Source organism: Megalobrama amblycephala, linkage group LG23, assembly GCF_018812025.1.
Source record: "Megalobrama amblycephala isolate DHTTF-2021 linkage group LG23, ASM1881202v1, whole genome shotgun sequence".
Classification (NCBI taxonomy): Eukaryota; Metazoa; Chordata; class Actinopteri; order Cypriniformes; family Xenocyprididae; genus Megalobrama; species Megalobrama amblycephala.
Window position 1 is genome coordinate 20,554,734 of NC_063066.1, and position 21,560 is coordinate 20,576,293.

The 21,560-nt window shown below is 36.3% G+C and overlaps 1 protein-coding gene across 1 annotated transcript in view; it reads left to right on the forward strand.

Annotated features, from left to right (window-relative positions):
- Positions 1 to 21,560, forward strand: part of aff2 (AF4/FMR2 family, member 2) — a 249,659-nt gene that overhangs the window by 145,340 nt on the left and 82,759 nt on the right. The window contains exons 4-7 of the mRNA XM_048176187.1: positions 6,129 to 6,173; positions 13,469 to 13,555; positions 17,120 to 17,153; positions 17,370 to 17,424. Of these exons, the coding sequence (XP_048032144.1) occupies positions 6,129 to 6,173; positions 13,469 to 13,555; positions 17,120 to 17,153; positions 17,370 to 17,424 (221 nt within the window). The remainder of the gene's footprint in view (positions 1 to 6,128; positions 6,174 to 13,468; positions 13,556 to 17,119; positions 17,154 to 17,369; positions 17,425 to 21,560) is intronic.

The following is a 21,560-nucleotide window of genomic DNA, read 5'->3' on the forward strand; positions in this document are numbered from 1 at the left end:
CAGGTCGGTTAAAGGTGCCATTGAACGTTCTTTTACAAGATGTAATATAAGTCTAAGGTGTCCCCTGAATGTGTCTGTGAAGTTTCAGCTCAAAATACCTCATAGATTTTTTTTAAATAATTTTTTTAACTGCCTATTTTGGGGCATAATTAGAAATGCGCCGATTCAGGGCTGCTGCCCCTTTAATTGCTCCCGGAGCTCTCGACTCTATCATTGCATAAACAAAGTTCACACAGCTAATATAACCCTCAAAATGGATCTTTACAAAGTGTTCGTCATGCAGCATGACTAATCGCGTAAGTATAGTATTTATTTGGATGTTTACATTTGATTCTGAATGAGTTTGAGGCTATGCTCCGTGGCTAAAGCTAACATTACACATTGTTGGAGAGATTTATAAAGAATGAAGATGTGTTTATGCATTATACAGACTGCAAGTGTTTAAAAATGAAAATAGCAATGGCTCTTGTCTCCGCGAATACAGTAATAAACGATGGTAACTTTAACCACATTTAACAGTACATTAGCAACATGCTAACGAAACATTTAGAAAGACAATTTACAAATATCACTAAAAATATCATGGATCATGTCAGTTATTATCGCTCCATTTTTCGCTATTTGCTTACCTAGTCTGATGATTCAGCTGTGCACAGATCCAGATGTTAATACTGGCTGCCCTTGTCTAATGCCTTTCATAATGTTGGGAACATGGGCTGGCATATGCAAATATTGGGGGCGTACACCCCGACTGTTATGTAACAGTTGGTGTTATGTTGAGATTCGCCTGTTCTTCGGAGGTCTTTTAAACAAATGAGATTTATATAAGAAGGAGGAAACAATGGAGTTTGAGACTCACTGTATGTCATTTCCATGTACTGAACTCTTGTTATTCAAATATGCCGAGGTAAATTCAAATTTCAATTCGAGTGCCCTTTTAAGGTGTACAAAATTGTAATTATAGATGTAGTTACAGAAATTAATTACAGCTTTAATTAAATGCAAGTATACTTTTCAGGAAATGGAAAAAACACTGTATTTTTTAAATAATTTAAACATTGCGTTGTCAAAGTTGGTATTTTGGCTTTATATATGATCAGACTGTTGTGCGTGTCATTATATTATTAACATTTTACCAAAATCAAGCACAAATGGTAGCAATACAAGGTTTTTGACCAGCAAATTTTGGAGAATTTCAGACATATGTGTTTTGTCCATCATTAGAACGGCCGCATCTGAGGCAGTAAGTGCATCGATTTACGTTTTCATCAACTTTCAGGTTATAAAGTTTACTGTTGCAGTTTAGTCAAGGATGCCCCTATGAACATGACTGTGATCTTTCGGTTAGCTTTAGCGTTTCTTTCACGCAGTCAGAATTAAGAAGGCATTCTGTGGCTTGGCACTCACATGTGGAATGAGTTTCCCCTCAGATCAGCTGACCTTTACAGTGAGAGTTTGCCTCATACAATGCCTGCAGTGAAGTGATGTCACCATACAGACAGACAGCGAGAGGGACATAATGTCACCTTCAGTATCCTGGAATTCACAGTGAAAGTCCTGAAATATATTCTATTCAGGACATGAACTAAAATGCTTCTAGATGTGCAAGAAAAACAGTCTGCCAGAGAAAAAATCATAACACAATGCAAGTACATATTCTATAAGTACTCAGTGTTAGTATATATTGTCATACTGGTTTTGTGATATACACTACAAAAGTTTAGAATAATTTTAGAAGATCTTTAATGTTTTTCACAATACAGCTCATCTGCTCACCAAGGCAGCCTTTATTTAACCAAAATATAGAAAAAAAACTGTAATATTTGGTAATATATATTAATTTATATTTTTAAAATATATTAAGTAGCAAAAACTGTTTTCAACATTTATAATAATAAGAACTGAGCAACAAATCAACATATTAGAATGATTTCTGAAGGATCATGTGACACTGAAGACTGGAGTAATGATGATGAAAATTCAGCTTTACCAACACAGGAATAAATTACATTTGAAAAAATATTTTCAAATAGAAAATATTATTAGGATTTAAAGTTCTTTTAAATCGTAATAATATTTCACAGTATTACTGATTATACTTTTTTTTAATCAAATAATTGCAGCCTTGGTGAGCATAAGAGACTTTTTTTTTAAAATAAAAAATAAAAAAAATTCAAAATCTTGAATATTCAAAACTTTTGACTTGTACTGTACCCACCCATTCTCCAAAATGCTTATCCAAAACTTGTCTAAGCATATTTTACTATTCATTATGTTGCTTAATTTTATATCAGAAAGAAAATATACAGTGAATGTTTTAATATAACTCTTAGGCGAATGAAAAGTTTGCAGGGATTGTTGATGAGAAAGTTATTAAACTGTTGACATGTTTATAGCCTAATAATAACACATCAGTTTAACGGTACAGTCATCTGAAGATAACTCTACCGCCTCTTTCAGTGCGTAGTTTTGTTTCCTCTTCAGAACTCAAGAGCTGACGCTACGGGACAGTGCTCTTGCAATGTTTGTGTCTGTGTGTGTGTTTTTGGCCAAAGAGACAATCTAAAGTAGATGTTTTTCAGATTATTGTTTGGACATGAATATGTAAACCTCTGGATTCAATAGAGATTTGAAAAGAGTGCTTAAAGCTTTCTGTGTCCAATCTGTATTCATATTTCTTCATAAAAAAATCTTTAGAAGATGAACTAGTTAATTCTGGGGGACATCTATGATTTACTGTGCAATGAATTTGCAATTATAATCATTCTTTTGGTCTCTTATGTTGTGCCAATTGCAGGCTATTAGTCAACAGAGACCTTGCTAGCCCTTAATTAGTATTCTCATCTTCTGTCTGTTAAGTGTTGGTGAATCATTGTGGTTACATGCTTACTCGCTGACATTTCCATGCCTTATGATGCTCAGATGCAAGCTGGTGATTATCCAATTCCCAGCCTGCGTTTGAGAAGCGTTGGTGTGAGAACCGTGCGCCTCCATTATCCAAGAGCGTCCTCTTCTGAGACACTCAATTATGATGTCATCTCACAACTAATCAATCTTCAAAGGTGTGTTGTGGGACTTTCGTTTCAGAATTTCAACTCTGGCAAGAAGCATTTAGCTCTGTTCCAAAACCTGGAGAGCTGCCTACTTAGAGAGCTGTTCCAAAAGGCATGCAGAAATGTTATGCTGCCTTCTAAGACATCTCATTTTGGCCAATCTCAGACTGAACTGAATCACTCCCATTAAGCTAGTTGATGGACCTTGCATTTCTATTTTTGATGTATACAGAGCTATTTCAGCCACTTGGTTTCCTCCTGTTCATTTTAAATAAAGATTGATTGATTGATTGATTGATTGATTGATTGAACGAACGAACGAACGAACGAACGAACGAACGAACGAACGAACGAACGAACGAACGAACGAACGAACGAACGAACGAACGAACGAACGAACGAACGAACGAACGAACGAATGAATTTTAGCATCATTTTTTTAAATACCTACCTTTAACATCAAAGCCAGCTTGTGATGTGTGATGTCTGGTCTCTGTCTTTCTAACTTTGGTTTTTAATCATAAGTACACTGATCAAGCATAACATTAAGACCACCTTCCCAATATTGTGTTGGATGCCCTTTTTCTGCCAAAACAGCCCTGACCCATCGAGGCATGGACTCCACTAGAGCCCTGAAGGTGTGCTGTGGTATCTGGCAACAAGATGTTAGCAGCAGATCATTTCTGTAAGTCCTGTAAGTTGCGAGGTGGGGCCTCCATGGATCGGACTTGTTTGTTCAGCACATCCCACAGATTGGATTGAGATCTGGGGAATTTGGAGGCCAAGTCAACACGTGGATGATTATCCAATTCCCAGCCTGCGTTTGAGAAGCGTTGGTGTGAGAACCGTGCGCCTCCATTATCCAAGAGCGTCCTCTTCTGAGACACTCAATTATGATGTCATCTCACAACTAATCAATCTTCAAAGGTGTGTTGTGGGACTTTCGTTTCAGAATTTCAACTCTGGCAAGAAGCATTTAGCTCTGTTCCAAAACCTGGAGAGCTGCCTACTTAGAGAGCTGTTCCAAAAGGCATGCAGAAATGTTATGCTGCCTTCTAAGACATCTCATTTTGGCCAATCTCAGACTGAACTGAATCACTCCCATTAAGCTAGTTGATGGACCTTGCATTTCTATTTTTGATGTATACAGAGCTATTTCAGCCACTTGGTTTCCTCCTGTTCATTTTAAATAAAGATTGATTGATTGATTGATTGATTGATTGATTGAACGAACGAACGAACGAACGAACGAACGAACGAACGAACGAACGAACGAACGAACGAACGAACGAACGAACGAACGAACGAACGAACGAATGAATTTTAGCATCATTTTTTTAAATACCTACCTTTAACATCAAAGCCAGCTTGTGATGTGTGATGTCTGGTCTCTGTCTTTCTAACTTTGGTTTTTAATCATAAGTACACTGATCAAGCATAACATTAAGACCACCTTCCCAATATTGTGTTGGATGCCCTTTTTCTGCCAAAACAGCCCTGACCCATCGAGGCATGGACTCCACTAGAGCCCTGAAGGTGTGCTGTGGTATCTGGCAACAAGATGTTAGCAGCAGATCATTTCTGTAAGTCCTGTAAGTTGCGAGGTGGGGCCTCCATGGATCGGACTTGTTTGTTCAGCACATCCCACAGATTGGATTGAGATCTGGGGAATTTGGAGGCCAAGTCAACACGTCCAACTTGTTGTTGTGGTCCTCAAACCATTCATGAACCTTTTTTGCTTTGTGGCAGGGCACATTATCCTGCTGAAAGAGGCCACGGCCACCAGGGAACACTGTTTCCATGAAAGTGTGTACAATCCATGTGATGTAAAAGAAAACATGATTCATCAGACCTGGCCACCTTCTTCCATTGCTCCGTGGTCCAGTTCTGATGCTCACGTGCCCACTGTTGGGGCTTTCGCTGGTGGACGGGTGAGCATGGGCACCCTGACTGGTCTGCGGCTATGCAGCCCCATACGCAACAAACTGTGAAGCACTGTGTATTCTGACACCTCTCTATCAGAACCAGCATTAACTTCTTGAACAATTTGAGCTACAGTAGCTCGTCTGTTGGAACCACATGGGCCAGCCTTCGCTCCCCACGTGCATCAATGCAACCTGGTCTCATGGGAAAGACGTATCCGTGGGCACGTTTTCGCGAGACAAAGCGGTACGATCGCGGACGCTTTTTACGTCACGTTTGCTTTTGTTAACACTATCAGGTAGGTTTAGGCGTAGTGTCAATGGGACGTTATTTTAAAACGCATCGGAGCGCAAATGTCAAATCATGAACCGCGGCGATTCGTCTAAAAAGCAACGTCATAAAAACGTACCATATTCACCCTATTATCTGCTCTAGGAAAAAAAAAAAGAATGCGCTTTTAGCGCTACTCAGTGGACATTTTGCATCGAAACTGCAGAGATATGTACCTATTTGTACGTATTTCGCGACTTGCGAAAATGTGCCCACGGGTACGTTTTCGTCATGAGACCAGGTTGCATCAATGAGACTTGGCCGCCCATGACCCTGTCACCGGTTCACCACTGTTCCTTCCTTTGATAGATACTGACCACTGCAGACCGGGAACACCCCACAAGAGCTGCAGTTTTGGAGATGCTCTGACCCAGTCGTCTAGCCAACACAATTTGGCCCTTGTCAAACATCCATATTTTGAATATTTTATTTTATTTTATTATTTTACATATGGTTAACCTAACAATGTCAAGCTGTATTGGACTCAGTTGTGTGTCGAGTCATCCTACTTCATGTGAAGAACACTATTTGTGTGGCATGTGTTGTTTCTGTTCCAGTCAGTTACTTATGAGCTTTTGTTTCATGCACTGCCTTAGTTAGAAGTCAGTGACCTCTGTAGACAGCAAAGCAACTCAGAAGGCTTTTCAAAAATTGTAGAATTGTAGAAGACCTTTAATTACATGTTCCCACAAAAGTGAATAATTTATAATCATGTTTTTTGGTTCCTTTCATTTCAGCTTGCCCTTAATTCTCTCTCTCCCTTTCTGTCACATGTTCATTGTAGTCTTTTTAATGAGAGATTTTGTATCCATTTCTCCACAGGTCAGCCTGCCCAACGACTCCAATTGTGTGGAGGAAATTCTGCGGGTGAGTTAGATTCATTCTATTTCTCTTCAGCATGCTAATTACGCTAGTTCACCTGCTCAGCGCTGTTTTACACACAATGGCGCTTCACTGTCATGAGAATAAGGCTCCGTTTTAAAAGAGAGGCCCCATTACTTTACATCTGATGGTGATGGGCTTGTTTTTTTCAGAATGTACCTTTACCTATTTGTTCTTGCAGGGTGAGGGCAGTAAAAAAGAAACTTGTCACCTGTCACATTATTTTAAATGTGATGATGGCAATGAAATCCTTGCAACGTTTTATTCTTAGAAACTCATTATGAGTCTTAATAGCTCTCAAAATCATATTTAATTTGTTACTAGCTTATTTTTAAAACCATATGTTTCTGTTCTTGTTAGTGAGACATTTTCATAATTAGTCTCGAATGTCTTTATAATGTATAAATGTCTTGTTCATAATAGCTGTTTACACTCCAGAGGATATTTTATACATTAAGTGATGACATGTGCTATGATACATTCTGAAAATATTCTTTAAAAAATTCAAACGTAATCTATATCTTTTTTTTTTTATGAATAGCTGTACCCACATTTACATAAATAATACAAATACATAACTCTTATTCATAATCAGTATACTGCATTATAAAACATGTTATCATATAGCACATGGAATTTGGTGTTGATCTTGTGTTTAAATTTATTACACTTATTAAAGGTACAAAGGTTTATTAGGCCTATAAGAAAATGTGAATTCATTTATACATTTATTATGCATTTTATATACACGTTCATATGAAGCGTTAGCCATTAAGCTCCTCTAAACGTTTAGTTCTGGATCTATTTTGTGATGTTAAGACATGGTGCTACAGCTATCAATGTAAGTGAGGTGCGGTGAACTGACTCTGTTAGAACATCCTGTATTCTGTCAGTGAAGATTGAGGCAGAACAAGTTGCCAGGGCAACCCAGAGAACATGTGTCTATTGAAGTGCATGGTGGGTTTACTTTACTCAGAGGAACTGCTGTAGTCCCTCACACTTCAGCTGCACTTATGTTGACTCACATGTGACTCATGAATGAGGACGTGTTTTGCTTCAGTCTCTAAGGATTCACTCCGCATTCCACCTTATCCATGACATGGGAAAATCCAATGGTGGTGTCATAGTGAATAATTGCTAGCTAATAGAGTGGAATTAAAATAACATAATTAATATTTTCAAAGAATTTCATAAGTAATAATCTTTTTTGTAGAGCTGAAAAAGCAGTACTGAATGTTAGTCATTTTTCATGCTGAGAACATTCCAGGATTTTTCTTCTTTTAATGGACTTCACTGCGGGTTGAAGGTCCAAATTGCAGTTTCAATGCAGCTTCAAAGGGCTCTACATGATTCCAGCCGAGGAATAAGGGTCATATCTAGTGAAACGATTGGTCATTTTCTTAAAAAAAAAAAAATTGGAAAATTGATGCAGTAACATCTAATTTAACTGTTTTTATTCAAGTTCAAACTTGAGATAGCAGATGCAAGAAATTAGAATATTACTGTTGTAGTTTTAGATATTACTCATCAAGCATGGGCCAGGACGGTCAACTCGTCGATTAGTGAGGCTGAGTAGTTGATTTATTCAGATTATTCAGATTTTTTGTTTTAGCTTTAATATTTTTGGCAGTGCCACTTTAAAGGTAATGGATTCAGAGAGGAAGGCGGGACGTTAGCATGCTGAGAGCGTGTGGGGCTTGTGTACTGTCAGCACCGTAACATCTCTGAGAAGTCGCATCTCTAAATTCATCTCCTTTAAAGCATCACCCCTGCAGCCATCAAAGCGGCACCTTTTTAACAAATCCGGCGCATTCAACAATACATTTCAAGACAGTTTGTATGGGACTTTAAATAACCTGCTGTGAGCAATGTTTCTGTTATTATGCATAACAAAAGTCTCAGTTTTTTGTTTTGAACTGTGAAAGCTTTGTGCAACAAAAGGTTCTAGGTATTTAGCCTAAATATTTGTTGAATATATGTCATTTACTCTATAATCGGGCAGAGCAGTTGACACAATTTCTTTTAAATGTAAATTTAAGGTCGCATGTACTGTAGATGCTAGGGTTGTTTTTAAGACAATGTGTCAAGTTTAAAGCAGTTCAAAAGTAGTTTGGCTTTTTTAAAAATGCATCTTAAGACCTCTCTTCTGCAGACTGTTTTTGAGCAAAAGTCATAAACTGTGTTTGAAATCTAATACTAATATAGCATGTGAAAAACAGTACACCAAAAGAGTAGTATGTCCGAATACACGCAGTAGTACTCGAAACACAGTAGTTGAAAGTCCCTGGATGACCTACTACTTCCACCGGGAATCTGAAGTATGCAGTCGATAGGCATTTTATTATCCCATGAGACCACGGGAGGGGATTTATTTATGACAGTGAAGCGACGCAACTGACGCTGCTAGTCATGTGACAATAACATGGCGGATGTAGTACATGCAAGTGTACTTTTTTAACGGTCGAAAAGTAAATTCAAATTCAAATGTAGTACCTATACTCAGACAGTACGCGATTTTGGACACAGCGATAGAGTCGATTATGAAAGTTTTAAATTTTGCTAAGATATTTTAGCTTTAAAATACACTAATGTTCAAAAGTTTGGGATCGGTAAGATTTTTTATGTATTTGAAAGAAGTCTCTTATGCTCACCAAGGCTGCATTTATTCAATCAAAAAGACAGTAAATATTTTAAAATGTATTATTTCAATTTAAAATAAAATGTATTTATTTTTTATTTTAAAATGTGATTGATTCTTGTTATGTGAAAGCATCATTTCTCCAGTCTTCAGTGTCGCATGATCCTTCAGAATTTGCTGCTTATTTGCTTATTTTTTATTTATTTGAGGACTCTTTGAGTAGAAACAGCATTTTTTTTACCTCAATGTAAAAGTTTTATGTTGAATTTTGATCAACTAATGCATCCATGCTAAAAAAAAAAATAAAATCTTGTTGACTAGATCAACACCCCTAAAACTATGTTCACACGCAGTAGCACAAATCCCTGTTCTTCTGAAAGACAGTATAGATACTGCATCAAAGACCCATCAGCCAATTTATTTCCTGTTCTCAAAGAGGTCCAAGAAGTTAAGTGATTCTCCATGGAGAAAAAGTCTAAGCCATCAACACTTATTCCGAAGAGCAGAAAATCCTGATCCAGGCTCATGCACACATTCCCATTACATAACTCAAGGGTCATAAAACATCTTGAACAGAGCCAGGTTGAACAGATTTGCAGCTTTAGTTGGCCGCAGCTGGATGTTAAAGGGGCTGAGAATATCTTAATGACTAATGTGCTGCATCAACGATAATAAATGATAATGATAATAATAAGCTGGATTAAAATCATTTTTTTGATTTTTAGTGATTTATATTTTTTATATGTAAACAACATTTAACTTTATAGAGTGAGTTAATGTTGTGTGTGTTGGTCTGGTAGATCCTGGGCAGATCATCTGTGCTGCGTGTCACTTGACTGCGAGGCATGTGGAAATCAGATGAGAGCATGCAGACACACTTAAACCACTTAACACAGTGTCATGTGTACCGAGATGTTCCTGTCTGTCAAACATCTGTGCATAGAGTAGAAGTGCATGAGTGTTTTTGCATTACAATGTAACAATGCAATAGTGTATGAAGTCAGTTCTCCGTAAAGTGTAAAGAATCAACTATCTGCATGGTTCACTAATGCATTGTTTCCAAAGCGGGGTGCCATCTGGCGAGATCAGGGGTGCCGTGTAAAAAAATCTTTCAAACATTTTTCTGATGTCTCCAATAACAAGAAATAACACAAATTTGCAATAAAAATGCAAATCATAAAAAAAGGTTGGTCTGAAGTTTGGCATGGGATTGCTGGAGTTGTGCATGATTTTCATTCCTGTGCTGCCATCCAAAGTGCGCACACATAAAGCCACCTCTCAAACTGCTCGCGAGAGTGCCAAATTGATTTCTTTTTAACAACTGTCGCGCTTATGGTCAAATACACATGAAAATTTTGCCACATGTTCATATAAAAACAGTAGGTTATGTCCTAAGTGAACGTAAACACTTCAGAAAAAAACAAACATGCATGTGCAACAGTATATTGGATCCGTGCGCCTGGTCTTAAAGTGACAGCAGCCTAATAAACATACTGTCTGTGTTGTTAATGTTAATCAAACAACAAAAGACAAAGAGAAAATCACTCACTGTTCTGGACTGTTAACTTTTGTAACTTTATTTGATTAATCTGTATTTAATTTATACACTGAAAACTATCCAAGATTATATTATATTTAATTACTTTATTCAGTTTCTGTAGTATTTCTTACTTGAATAGCCCTACAACTGTTAGACCTACATGCATTTTTTTTATTTGTATCTTTATTCTATTGTTCTCTATTGTTTCTATTGTTATTCTTTTATTCTATGACTAAAAGCCTAAATTAAAATCTGTCATCATATAAAGTGATTTCTTCAGAAGAAATATGATACCTTAAAAAGTAGCCTATGAAAAATCGCTACTTTTCAAGGTACCGTATCAAAGTTATTATCATGACAACACGAGTGTAGGGTTTCGCTACACAAAAAAAAAAGGTTGGAAAAAGCTGCACTAATGTTTGACGACTAGAAAGTGTCATAAATCTGTCTTCATTTTGAACAGTATATCTAATATTTTATTATTTGAAAAACTAACACATTTTATGTTTGAAAAGTGTACTTTCTCCCTTTAAAATCAATGTTGATATCTTGCTATATAATGCCAAGACATTCATACGTCTTAAGTATTTAAGTATTAAGTATCTAAATAGTTTTTGGGGCCTTTGTGTTATTGCAAGTAAAGATTAAATGATCATAAAGCAAAAGGCAAAAAGAGAAAAACATAATTCATATTTAGTATGTAATTCAAATGTAGCACTTTTCTAATATTTCTAAGGACACTGAAGGCTGTCAGAACAAAATGTTTCCCATCTGAACACAGATATGTGTAGGATGTATAGCTGAGCTGTCCAAGAACCATAAGAGTAAACAGTCTCTGATCCGGCCTGCTCGTGTTTGGATAACCTTGTTTGGCTCCAGGAGCAACGCTCCGTTGCTTTTAATAAATTTCATTTGCAACTCAAAGCTTCCACCGCCATGCCTCGCCCCCACTGAAGCTCGGAGAAATGAATGGATTTTGTGTGCATTTTTCTGGAATGTAATAACACAGGTTTTCTTGGGAGAGAGTTTGCCATACTTGCCCCAGAGATTTCACAGTATTCCTGCATGTGATGTCATTAGGCAAGATGCTAGTTTTCTTGGAACAACATTTAATAAATAAGCTCTCTTCAGAGGGATTATCTGTGATTGTTTGCAATTGTTATTTTCACTATCACTTCTGATAATTGAACAAGATGTTTGTTTGTGTATTTGTGCTCTTATGATACCTTGATCACTTTTCCCATTGGATACATGTTGGTAATTAATAAATTTGTATGATAGGTCATTGACTGCTTCGTGATAAACATCTCAAATGCTGTCTGTCTATCTATCTATCTATCTATCTATCTATCTATCTATCTATCTATCTATCTATCTATCTATCTATCTATCTATCTATCTATCTATCTATCTATCTGTCTATCTACTGTATCTATCTACTGTATCTATCTATCTATCTATCTATCTATCTATCTACTGTATCTATTTATCTATCTATCTACTGTATCTATCTATCTATCTATCTATCTATCTAATCACCTATTGAGGTGTGACGAGACACTTGGCTCACGAGACGAGACAAGACACGACATTGGGTTCACAAGAACAAGACGAAACAAGATTGTTGCACTGTATTTTTAAGAAATCCTCAATGACAAAATTCATAACTAGAAAAAATAGTCTGCAGGTGCATTTTGAAATGTTTTAACTAATCATCTTGTAATGAATGTCATTTCAGTTACAGTTTTTCTCAGTCGCTTTGGTACATTTCTCGAATCAAACTCACAATTTGCAAAACAGTAAGTGCATTTCTCAAAACAATTTGTACAAATAGCAAAACACCATGGATAACCTGCAAAAGCCACTCTCTTACTCAAAATCCTTAGTTCATCTCTCAAAAGTAAATATCTGTGTCAATGAACATGTCAGTGCCATCAGAATGACAAGTCCTTGTGTCATTGTGTACGGATAAGACAGTCAAATTGTTTAGTCATGTTCTCAATATAACAGTTTACTCTGGAGGGATGTTCTGATGGAAACTATGGCTAAAGTTTTAATGACAATTATTGTCAATTATAAGTTACATCTTAGTGTATGTGTGAGTGTAATTGCAAGAGAATGGAAAAGCTTCAAATTTACTCTCTTACTATTTGTACTGTATTTTATTGACAGAACATGTCATTGAGTCATGTCGTTAGAGAAAGTCAAGATTCACCTGGGAGCAATTTACCAATTCAGGACAGATTTAGAAAAAAGTCTAATGGAAATATAGAAAGTATAGAAATATGCTTGACATATTATGATAACTTGTTCAACCATTTTGCATGTAAAGACTTATGCTATGAGCTTGTGCCTAAATGTTGTGGGGGGTGAGACTATTCAACAGAGACCCGATATAATACATTTTGATCAACATGACATAAGCAACTGATAATGTAGGAAACAACAGAGAATTGTACATAATCATTTGCATGGATGTACCAAAGCATTTGCAACTTGTTCAAAGAAATGAGAAACTGCTTTTTTGATGTGCACAAGTGACACAATGATGTGAGAATTGAACAGGTAGTTTTGAGAATTTCAATTCTGATCTGAGAAATGTACCAAAGCGACTGAGAAAAACTGTAAATGTCAATTATCATATGCATTGAAAGACAACAATATACAAGCACTGTAAAAGGTTTTGCCACAAACTCGACTGACTGGCTTCTCTCCTGTATTTCACATGAGTCTCTTCAGACCTTCCTGTACATGAATTATGAGCTTCCAGAACTTCAGATTCAGATTATCAGACGCTTAGGCTCTGTTGCGCAATGAATCCTCTACCCGGTCTTGTCATCTAAACTGCGATTCCTGCTGCACTGTGTGTGACTCTGCAGCTCGTGCTGGATGAGCAGAGCAGATGTTTACAATAGTTTACAATTGAAGCAACCAACTCAATTAAAAGTTTTTAATTTCAGTGCCACAGTGGGCACCGCAATGTAATGTAAATGTAAATCTATCTGTCTTTCTGTTTCTCTGTCTCTCTTAATATCTCTCTGTGTGTGCTATTATAATAGCTATTATAATAACTATTATTGTGTTATTGCTGTTCTGCTGTAGGAGATGACCCATTCCTGGCCTCCACCTCTCACTGCCATCCACACACCAGGCAAAGCTGAACAGACCAAGTTTCCCATCCCTTCAAAGGTGGGCTGTCTCTCTCTCTCTCTCTCTCTCTCTCTTGCTTTCTCTCTGTGCCTTTGAACTTTTTAATATAAATGGACTTAATCATCTACATTACAGACTATCATGACATAAAAATCTATTTAATGATAGGGTCTAAAAGGCAAGCAGATGATATTCTTCAATTTGGTTCTGGCTCTGTTCAAAAACCGAGCTAACTGTCTACTGCATACTTAGGCACAGATAATGGCTTACAAACGAATAATGCATTTTACCGAATAATATTCGGCAGAAACAGTCACTCCTCATGTTTGCTGGGTGAGCCAGTGGATAGCACATTATTATAGATAAACTTCTAAAATCACTATGCCATAATGATTATGTGAAGTGAATGAGTGTAAACTCTATCTATGAAACGAGCACAGTGCCATCACAAATAGCCGCATTGCGTCTCTGCAGGTCTCTCAGAAATCAGCTCTTGCCAAAAGTAATATCAGCTAAAATACTATATCCTACACATTTTCTACTACTTGATATGTCTATTTAAATGTTTTAAACCGTGTATGATATGATAGGGTCCACGATTCGCAAATATGTTTCTCTTGCTCACTCTCTCCCGGAGATGACAAGCATTTATTGTTTAGCCTATAATTTGTTCAGATTTGAATTTGTATGCAAATGTTTTAGTAATTTTCAACCACTGAATGTTTTATTTTAACTTCCATGTTCTCTAATCAGCTATTTTATATAGAGTTCGACTCCTCTAATTTGAGGTTGTGGATGATTGACAATCAAATGACACACAAAGTTACTCTAAATAATTTTATATATATATGTGTGTGTGTGTGTGTGTGTGTGTATAATATATATATATATATATATATATATATATATATATATATATATATATATAACCACTAAGATTTTTAATGTTTTTAAAAGAAGTTTCGTCTGCTCACCAAGGCTACATTTATTTAATTAAAAATACAGTAAAAACAGTAATATTGTGAAATATTATTACAATTTAAAATAACTGTTTTCTATTTAATATATTTCACAAAGTAATTTATTCCTGTGATGCAAAGCTGAATTTTCAGCATCATTACTCCAGTCTTCAGTGTCACATGATCCTTCAGAAATCATTCTAATATGCTGATCTGCTGCTCAAGAAACATTTAATGTGTACAATTGTACAAAATATTTGTGTACAATATTTTTTTTCAGGATTATTTGATGAATAGAAAGTTCAAAAGAACAGTGTTTATCTGAAATCTAATCTTTTGTAACATTATAAATGTCTTTACTGCCATTTTTGATTGATTTAATGCATCCTTGCTGAATAAAAGTATTCATTTGTTTAATTTCTTTTCAAAAAAATAAAAATAAAAATTCTTACTGACCCCAAACTTTTGAACGGTAGTGTATAATGCTACAGAAGCTTTGTATTTCAGATAAATGCTGTTCTTTTGAACTTTCTATTCATCAAGGAATCCTGAAAAAAAAAAGGACACAACTGTTTTCAACATTGAAAATAATCATAAATGTTTATTGAGCAGCAAATCAGCATATTAGAATGATTTCTGAAGGATCATGTGACACTGAAGACTGGAGTAACGATGCTGAAAATTCAGCTTTGCATCACAGGAATAAATTACTTTGTCAAATATATTTAAATAGTACACAGTTATTTTAAATTGTAATAATATTTCACAATATTACTGTTTTTTACTGTATTTTTAATTAAATAAATGTAGCCTTGGTGAGCAGACGAAACTTCTTTTAAAAACATTAAAAATCTTAGTGGTTCCAAACTTTTGGACTGTACTGTATGTGTGTGTGTATTTATATATATATATATATATATATATATATATATATATATATATATATATATATATATATATATATATATATGTGTGTGTATATTAATTAGAACACATTTAAATATTTATGGTAACACTTCAGTATAAGGAAAACTTATTCACTACTAACTACAACTTTTGCCTCAATTAACTCCTAATTTTCTGCTTATTAATAGTAAGGTTGTTTTTTGTAGTGTTTCAGTTTAGGTATTGTGTAGGATTAAGGGGTGTAGAATAAGGTCATGCAGAATAAGGCATTAATATGTGCTTTATAGGGATTAATAAACAACCAATATAATAGTGATATGTAAGCTAATAAGCAACTAGTTAAAAGTGAGAATTGAAGCCTAAATAATGTGTTACCATATTTATTGGAAACAGGATAGGTCCCCAAGCTGGGACTCAAACTTGGGTTGCTTGAGGCACAGCGCTCTACATGGTGTAGCACATGGCTATTGGCTCTGACAATTAGAAGATATTTAAAGAAATTTTATAATTATGAAAAAAATAATTATTATTTTATATTAATGTATTTATTTTAGTTATTTGTTAAATGAAAATGGCTTTTAAATTTGTTAAATTTGCTGTATTATAATAATAATAATTTTTGTTTTGTTTTTGTAAAAGTACTAGACTAAATCTCACAGTTACATTGATAACATTCAGCATTGAAAATCTAGATGGCCACGATGACATGATCATAATATTTGCATACTGATCTGCGATTGGTCCTTCAGGTCATTCAAATCGGGTTATAATTTTTAGTTTAGTGTTTGAGACCTTTAGGTTTATCGAATGAGCTTCATTTCCCTCATTTAATACTTCTATCATTCTTTCCCATGTCCTCACACAATTTTTATACCAATGAGATATTCTGATAAAACATCCAAAAAGTTTTTTTTTTTCTTTTTTTTTGACCAGACTTTGGGCTGTTGTCATAAAGTCCATTTATCACTCTTCACCTGATGTCATGTGACAGGCGTCCTGAGATGTTGGAAGGATAAGCAATGTCATTAGCATGATGTCAAAATGTATTTACCTCTCAGCTGCTTTGAGGCAAAGCATGACCCATGCTGCTTCTGATAGTTACGTAACTAAAAAAAATAAAACTCTGTTTAGCCAGTTATTCTGCTGTCCATGTGTATTACAAAACAGGTTAAACCATTTCATCACATTTACAGTATTTTAAACAGTGAGAATAAACCTGCAGAGTTTGGGAATGATAATTCAAATTGAAATAACATGTCTGTTAAAAAAAAAAAAAAAGCATTTTGCGTGTAAGCTCTGAACTTTCCGCTCAAGTTCCCTTCAAATCCCACGATGCTCTTTTCTCTTTGCCGTGGCATCTGCTATTTGTCTCTTAATAGGACATGGTCTGAATCTCACAAGTTGGCCTGGATGACACTGCTAATAATACGCTGACTCTATAAATCCTGATGTAATGTGCCACCGGCGGGCTGAGGCGGCTCTCCACCGCAGTGCTCACCCGCTCAAGTGTGATTTGTGTGCCTGCTCTAATTGTATTAGTGTAAAATCAATTAAAGCTATCAGCAGAACTATTTCCCATCTGTGGCTGCTCCATGTGAGTTAATGCACAGAATGTAGCACTGTTTTTTTTTTTTTTTTTAAATCAGAGATGTTATTATCATGTTTTATGTATTTATTTTTTTATTTATTTAAGTTGATGTTGTCTTTCACTACATCCGTCTCTTTCTTTCTATTGCAGGATTCCCAGCATGTGACCTCAGGATACAATGGAAGTAAGGAACATCTTGCTTCTACATGTCAAATTTTAGCTCATGCTAAATTCATTGTCAAACAGTACTGACAAAAAAAGCAATAAACTTCAGCTTTCCAATAATATGGAATGCTGCGTTATTGTTCGTGTGTGTTATGTGTCATGTGCCAGATTCCTGGTATTTGGACATGTGCAGTCAAACCTGATTTCTAATATTTCCGTGAAATTCTTTTCACAGAACGCTGCAATGTTCCTAGTAACAAGCCTGCAACCAAGTCGGTACCACAGAAGTCGTGAGTATTCATTTGATGAATTATTTGAGGGAGTCTCTCTGGGCGGAGAAAGAGAGAGAGAGAGTATGTTCATAGTCTTTGCTTTGTTCCCCTGTAAAACATTTCCCAGTGAAACACGTCTGGCCAATTCCCAGCTGAGGGGAAACGGCAGTCTTCACAAACAAACATTACAATTGGTGGTCCTTCGCTTTAACCCTGTCCTAGACTTTCTTAGACATATTTAATGACACCTTATTCAATGTCTGTGATATGGCATTGACTAAAGAGGACACAAATGATATAGTACTTTACATACTGCCTAGTATTTTTGTCTTGCAATATAATTTTTGCCTCATTTTGTTCATAAAGTGGAACATTATACATTTTTAAACATTATTTATGTTCATAGAAAAACAAATCTGGTATTTATGCTGTAAAATTGTACTGATTAAAAGAACTTGGACTATCAAATATAAAATTAATTTAAATTTGATTATTTTATTGTACATTTTTATTTTAGAATTAAGTTTCCTTGCAAAAATATTTAATGGATCATTTTAATAGGTATCTAGAAACATAAAATCCTGAAAACAAAATGAAATGGCATGATATATGAAGACAAAGAATACATCTTTGATTTAACGTATCTACGTATATAAGTTTGTTTCTTTGCTCATTAGCATACATCTAACAAATATTAACACATTGGGCCCTATAATACACCCGGCGCAATGCGACGCAAGGCGCAGCGCAAATGTGTTTGCTAGTTTGCGTCCGGCGCCGTTCGCGTTTTCCCGTTCAGCGCCACGTCCTTAAATTAGTAAATGCATTTGCGCCAGTTAGTGCGCCCATGGACGTGCTGGTCTAAAAAAAGAGGTGTGATCAGGCGCATTGCCGGCGCATTGCTATTTTAAGGAGCTGAAAATAGACTGCGCCATAGACCAACTCAAACCTGGTCTAAAGTCAATGGCGCAATTTTTTTTTCTTAGAGCGCGTTGGTAGTAACTGTGCCTCTGGGCCCGTCCACAGTGCGCGTTGACTTTGCTTATTACACACAGGGATGCGCATCACACAAACATGCCAAATATTAAAAACAAAAGGATTACAGTGTAAAAGAATATTATTGTGTAGGCTACATAAATATAAAAATGTAATGATGAATAGTCATTGCGTGTATTAGAATTAGGCTACCTATTTTCAATTCAACGAAATTGGCTAATTAATTGAACAATCGTGCCAATACACACACATATATATATTAACTGACTCATCGCGCGGAGCTATTTGAAAGCCTGCATCCAACGCAGACGACTGAAAGATTGACTGGCCACTTAACAAATTCCGCCATGTAAATAGCAATCCCCCATGGCGCGAGCGCATCTCGCTCTTAAAGGGAATGGGAGATGACACTCTGATTGGTTTATTGAACGTTACGCCCATTACTCATTAAGAGAATAGGGACAACCCATTTCAAAAATGCGCCCCGGCGCACGGACCGTTTTTCCGTCGTTAAAATAGCAAAAGTGGATTTGGACACGCCCTGAGTGCACCTGCGCCGTGCACTTTACACTTTGCGTTTAGATCGTTAAAATAGGGCCCATTAAATTTACAGTAAGAAATAATTAAATGAACATTATTTACCTTCATTTGCATCTGCAGAAATTCCCTCAATAGGCCTATTTATGACACATAATTCTGAATTCTTGGTAGATTTCCAGTTGCAATTTCACTATTTTCTCATCTTTTACCATGTGTTTCAACATAATAGCCAAAATCATCAGGTACAATCATCAGGTATTTTGTGACAAACATAGCCTTTGAAAGTGGTAGGCATGGTTAAGTAATTGTTATCGTAAAGGTAAACCGGTTTGAAAGAGGCTGGAGACGCACAAAATTTGTGTGCATTTTTTATTTATCATCGATAAGGATGGAAACTTGGCAATTGGTGCTAGAAATTTGTAAATAAATTTGTTATGGTTTACAGGTGTTTATGCTATATTTTATTTTATTTTATTTTACTAAGACTGAAAGCCATTTTTATTTGTGCTAAGACACAGATGGGTTTAATACCATGAGTGATTCACATAGGTTTGAATCTGAACAAAAATACTAAAATTTAGCCACTTACAAGGTTGCTTTTTAAGTTAATATGGACATGTTCTATGAATAACAAAAACGTATTAAACCTTAGTGGTGCCAAAATGTGTTCAAAAGCAGGTTTCTAAACAGATATGACAAACAAATGAAAGCGTTCTTGTGTTGGTTTGGAGAGGCAGTGATGGGGTGATACTGCAAACAATAGCTGGAGGAATGCTGCATTGTTTACTCGTGGAAGCCACTTAAAGGCTGCAGTTATCTGCTGATCTGGCCCGATTCTCTGATATGTCATTTTCTCTTCATTCCAGAGACCCAGAGCAAGCCTTGAGCAGCGCTCTTCATGTTTACTGCATGCCGTTCGCATATCCCACTGTCTTCTTACACTGCTCCATTATTCCTTTGCTTCTGCTCAAAATCACCCCGCTTGTATTCCTCTCAATTATGTGCCAGATATTTGAAAGGTCTTAAATGATTTAACCAGTCCAAATGTTTAGGGATGCAGCCCTCAGGGCAAGGACATTTCTGTCAATACTGGCTTTGTCCTCGAGAGCTGAGTGCATGAACTTAGCCTGAATGTTTGAATTGTAGTGAAGACAGAAATGAATATCAGGAAATATTGCGTTGACAGATATGTTACATGATATCAAGCAGTCTTTGCATTGCTGAATGTCAAGGGAGGACAACGAATGCGAGACCCAGTTTGTTGTCTATGCGGCATGCTTGAGTTGAACACAAGCAGGAATGAGATTTCTTTTTCAGTTAAGTCAAAATTGATTTCATTGATGGGAGAATGCACAATTTAATTGGATCCGCTTATGGATGAACAGGTGAGCTTTATAATATCAGGAGGAACAAACTGTCTGGACTAGATGTAACATTTTCGGTAATTGTTGTTAACTCGCATAACCTCGGGCAGTAATATTCCTCACTCTACCACACCGATACCTCAAGACTAACATGGAGGATTCAGATATGCCATCCTATAAACCTTTAGCACTTGAATCTCTCCCACTTGAGCCACAATCATCCATTAGGTGGATAGTACAGAGGCTTTAATTTGAAGTTTACCGTGGTGAGGAGTCGTAAAACGGCACTTTTCCTCGGCAGATCGGCCATTTTGTAACCTCCTTGCAAGTGGCGGTGATCAGCAGTGTAATTTACTCGGAGCCTGATATTAGTCACACTCAACTGGCGCTTTTCCCACCGTCTGTGAGAGCACACCAGAGAATATGGGCCAGTGTCAAACACAGACGGGGCCTCAAGCCTAGGATAGCCTCTACTGGTAGATTAGATATTCTCAGGGATGTCACTCCGCTGGCACGTTCTGCTTGAGGATATTATTATGGTGTTACATACCACTGTGTTTACTGGAATTTATGAATATCTTCCTTAAGGCAAGACACTATGGGCGAAACCACACTGTAAAACTCAATAACATTTGAGGAAACGTATTACCTCGAAACATTTAAGTTAACTAACTTATTTTTTTAAGTTAGTAGAAATTAATTGTTTTGTGACAAGTGCGGCGGGGCCGAGAGCCATGGAAGTGGAGCAAGGCCAGTGTGGTGCACATGTGTCTCTCATTAACCATCACATCACTGCATTCCTTCGCTCCCACAGTTCTCAGCCTCGCCCCTCTCAAGTACATATAGTTAATTTACATAAAAATGACATTCAGATCTTGGTTAAATGTTAGTTAGCAAAAAACACATGCTATTATAACTATCAAAGAGACTGTCAATATATACTTGCATGTATGTAATCAAACAACATACAGTATATGTGGTCTTAAAAGTTTTGCAGCCCATCCTTAACCTAACCACACGGTCTACTCTTCACCAGAATGGTAACCCTACAAAACTAACATAACAGAACCCCCTGCCAATCCCAACATAACACAACATTAAACACTAACTTATGTCTCCCTATGTTAATCTTATGCAAAAACACACAAAATAACACTTCATTTCAACATTTATACAGTCTGATGCAAAGCATGCTGGGAATTAGAAATCTGCTGCAACTCAACTCAGTCATAATAAGTTCACCTTGCTACAATG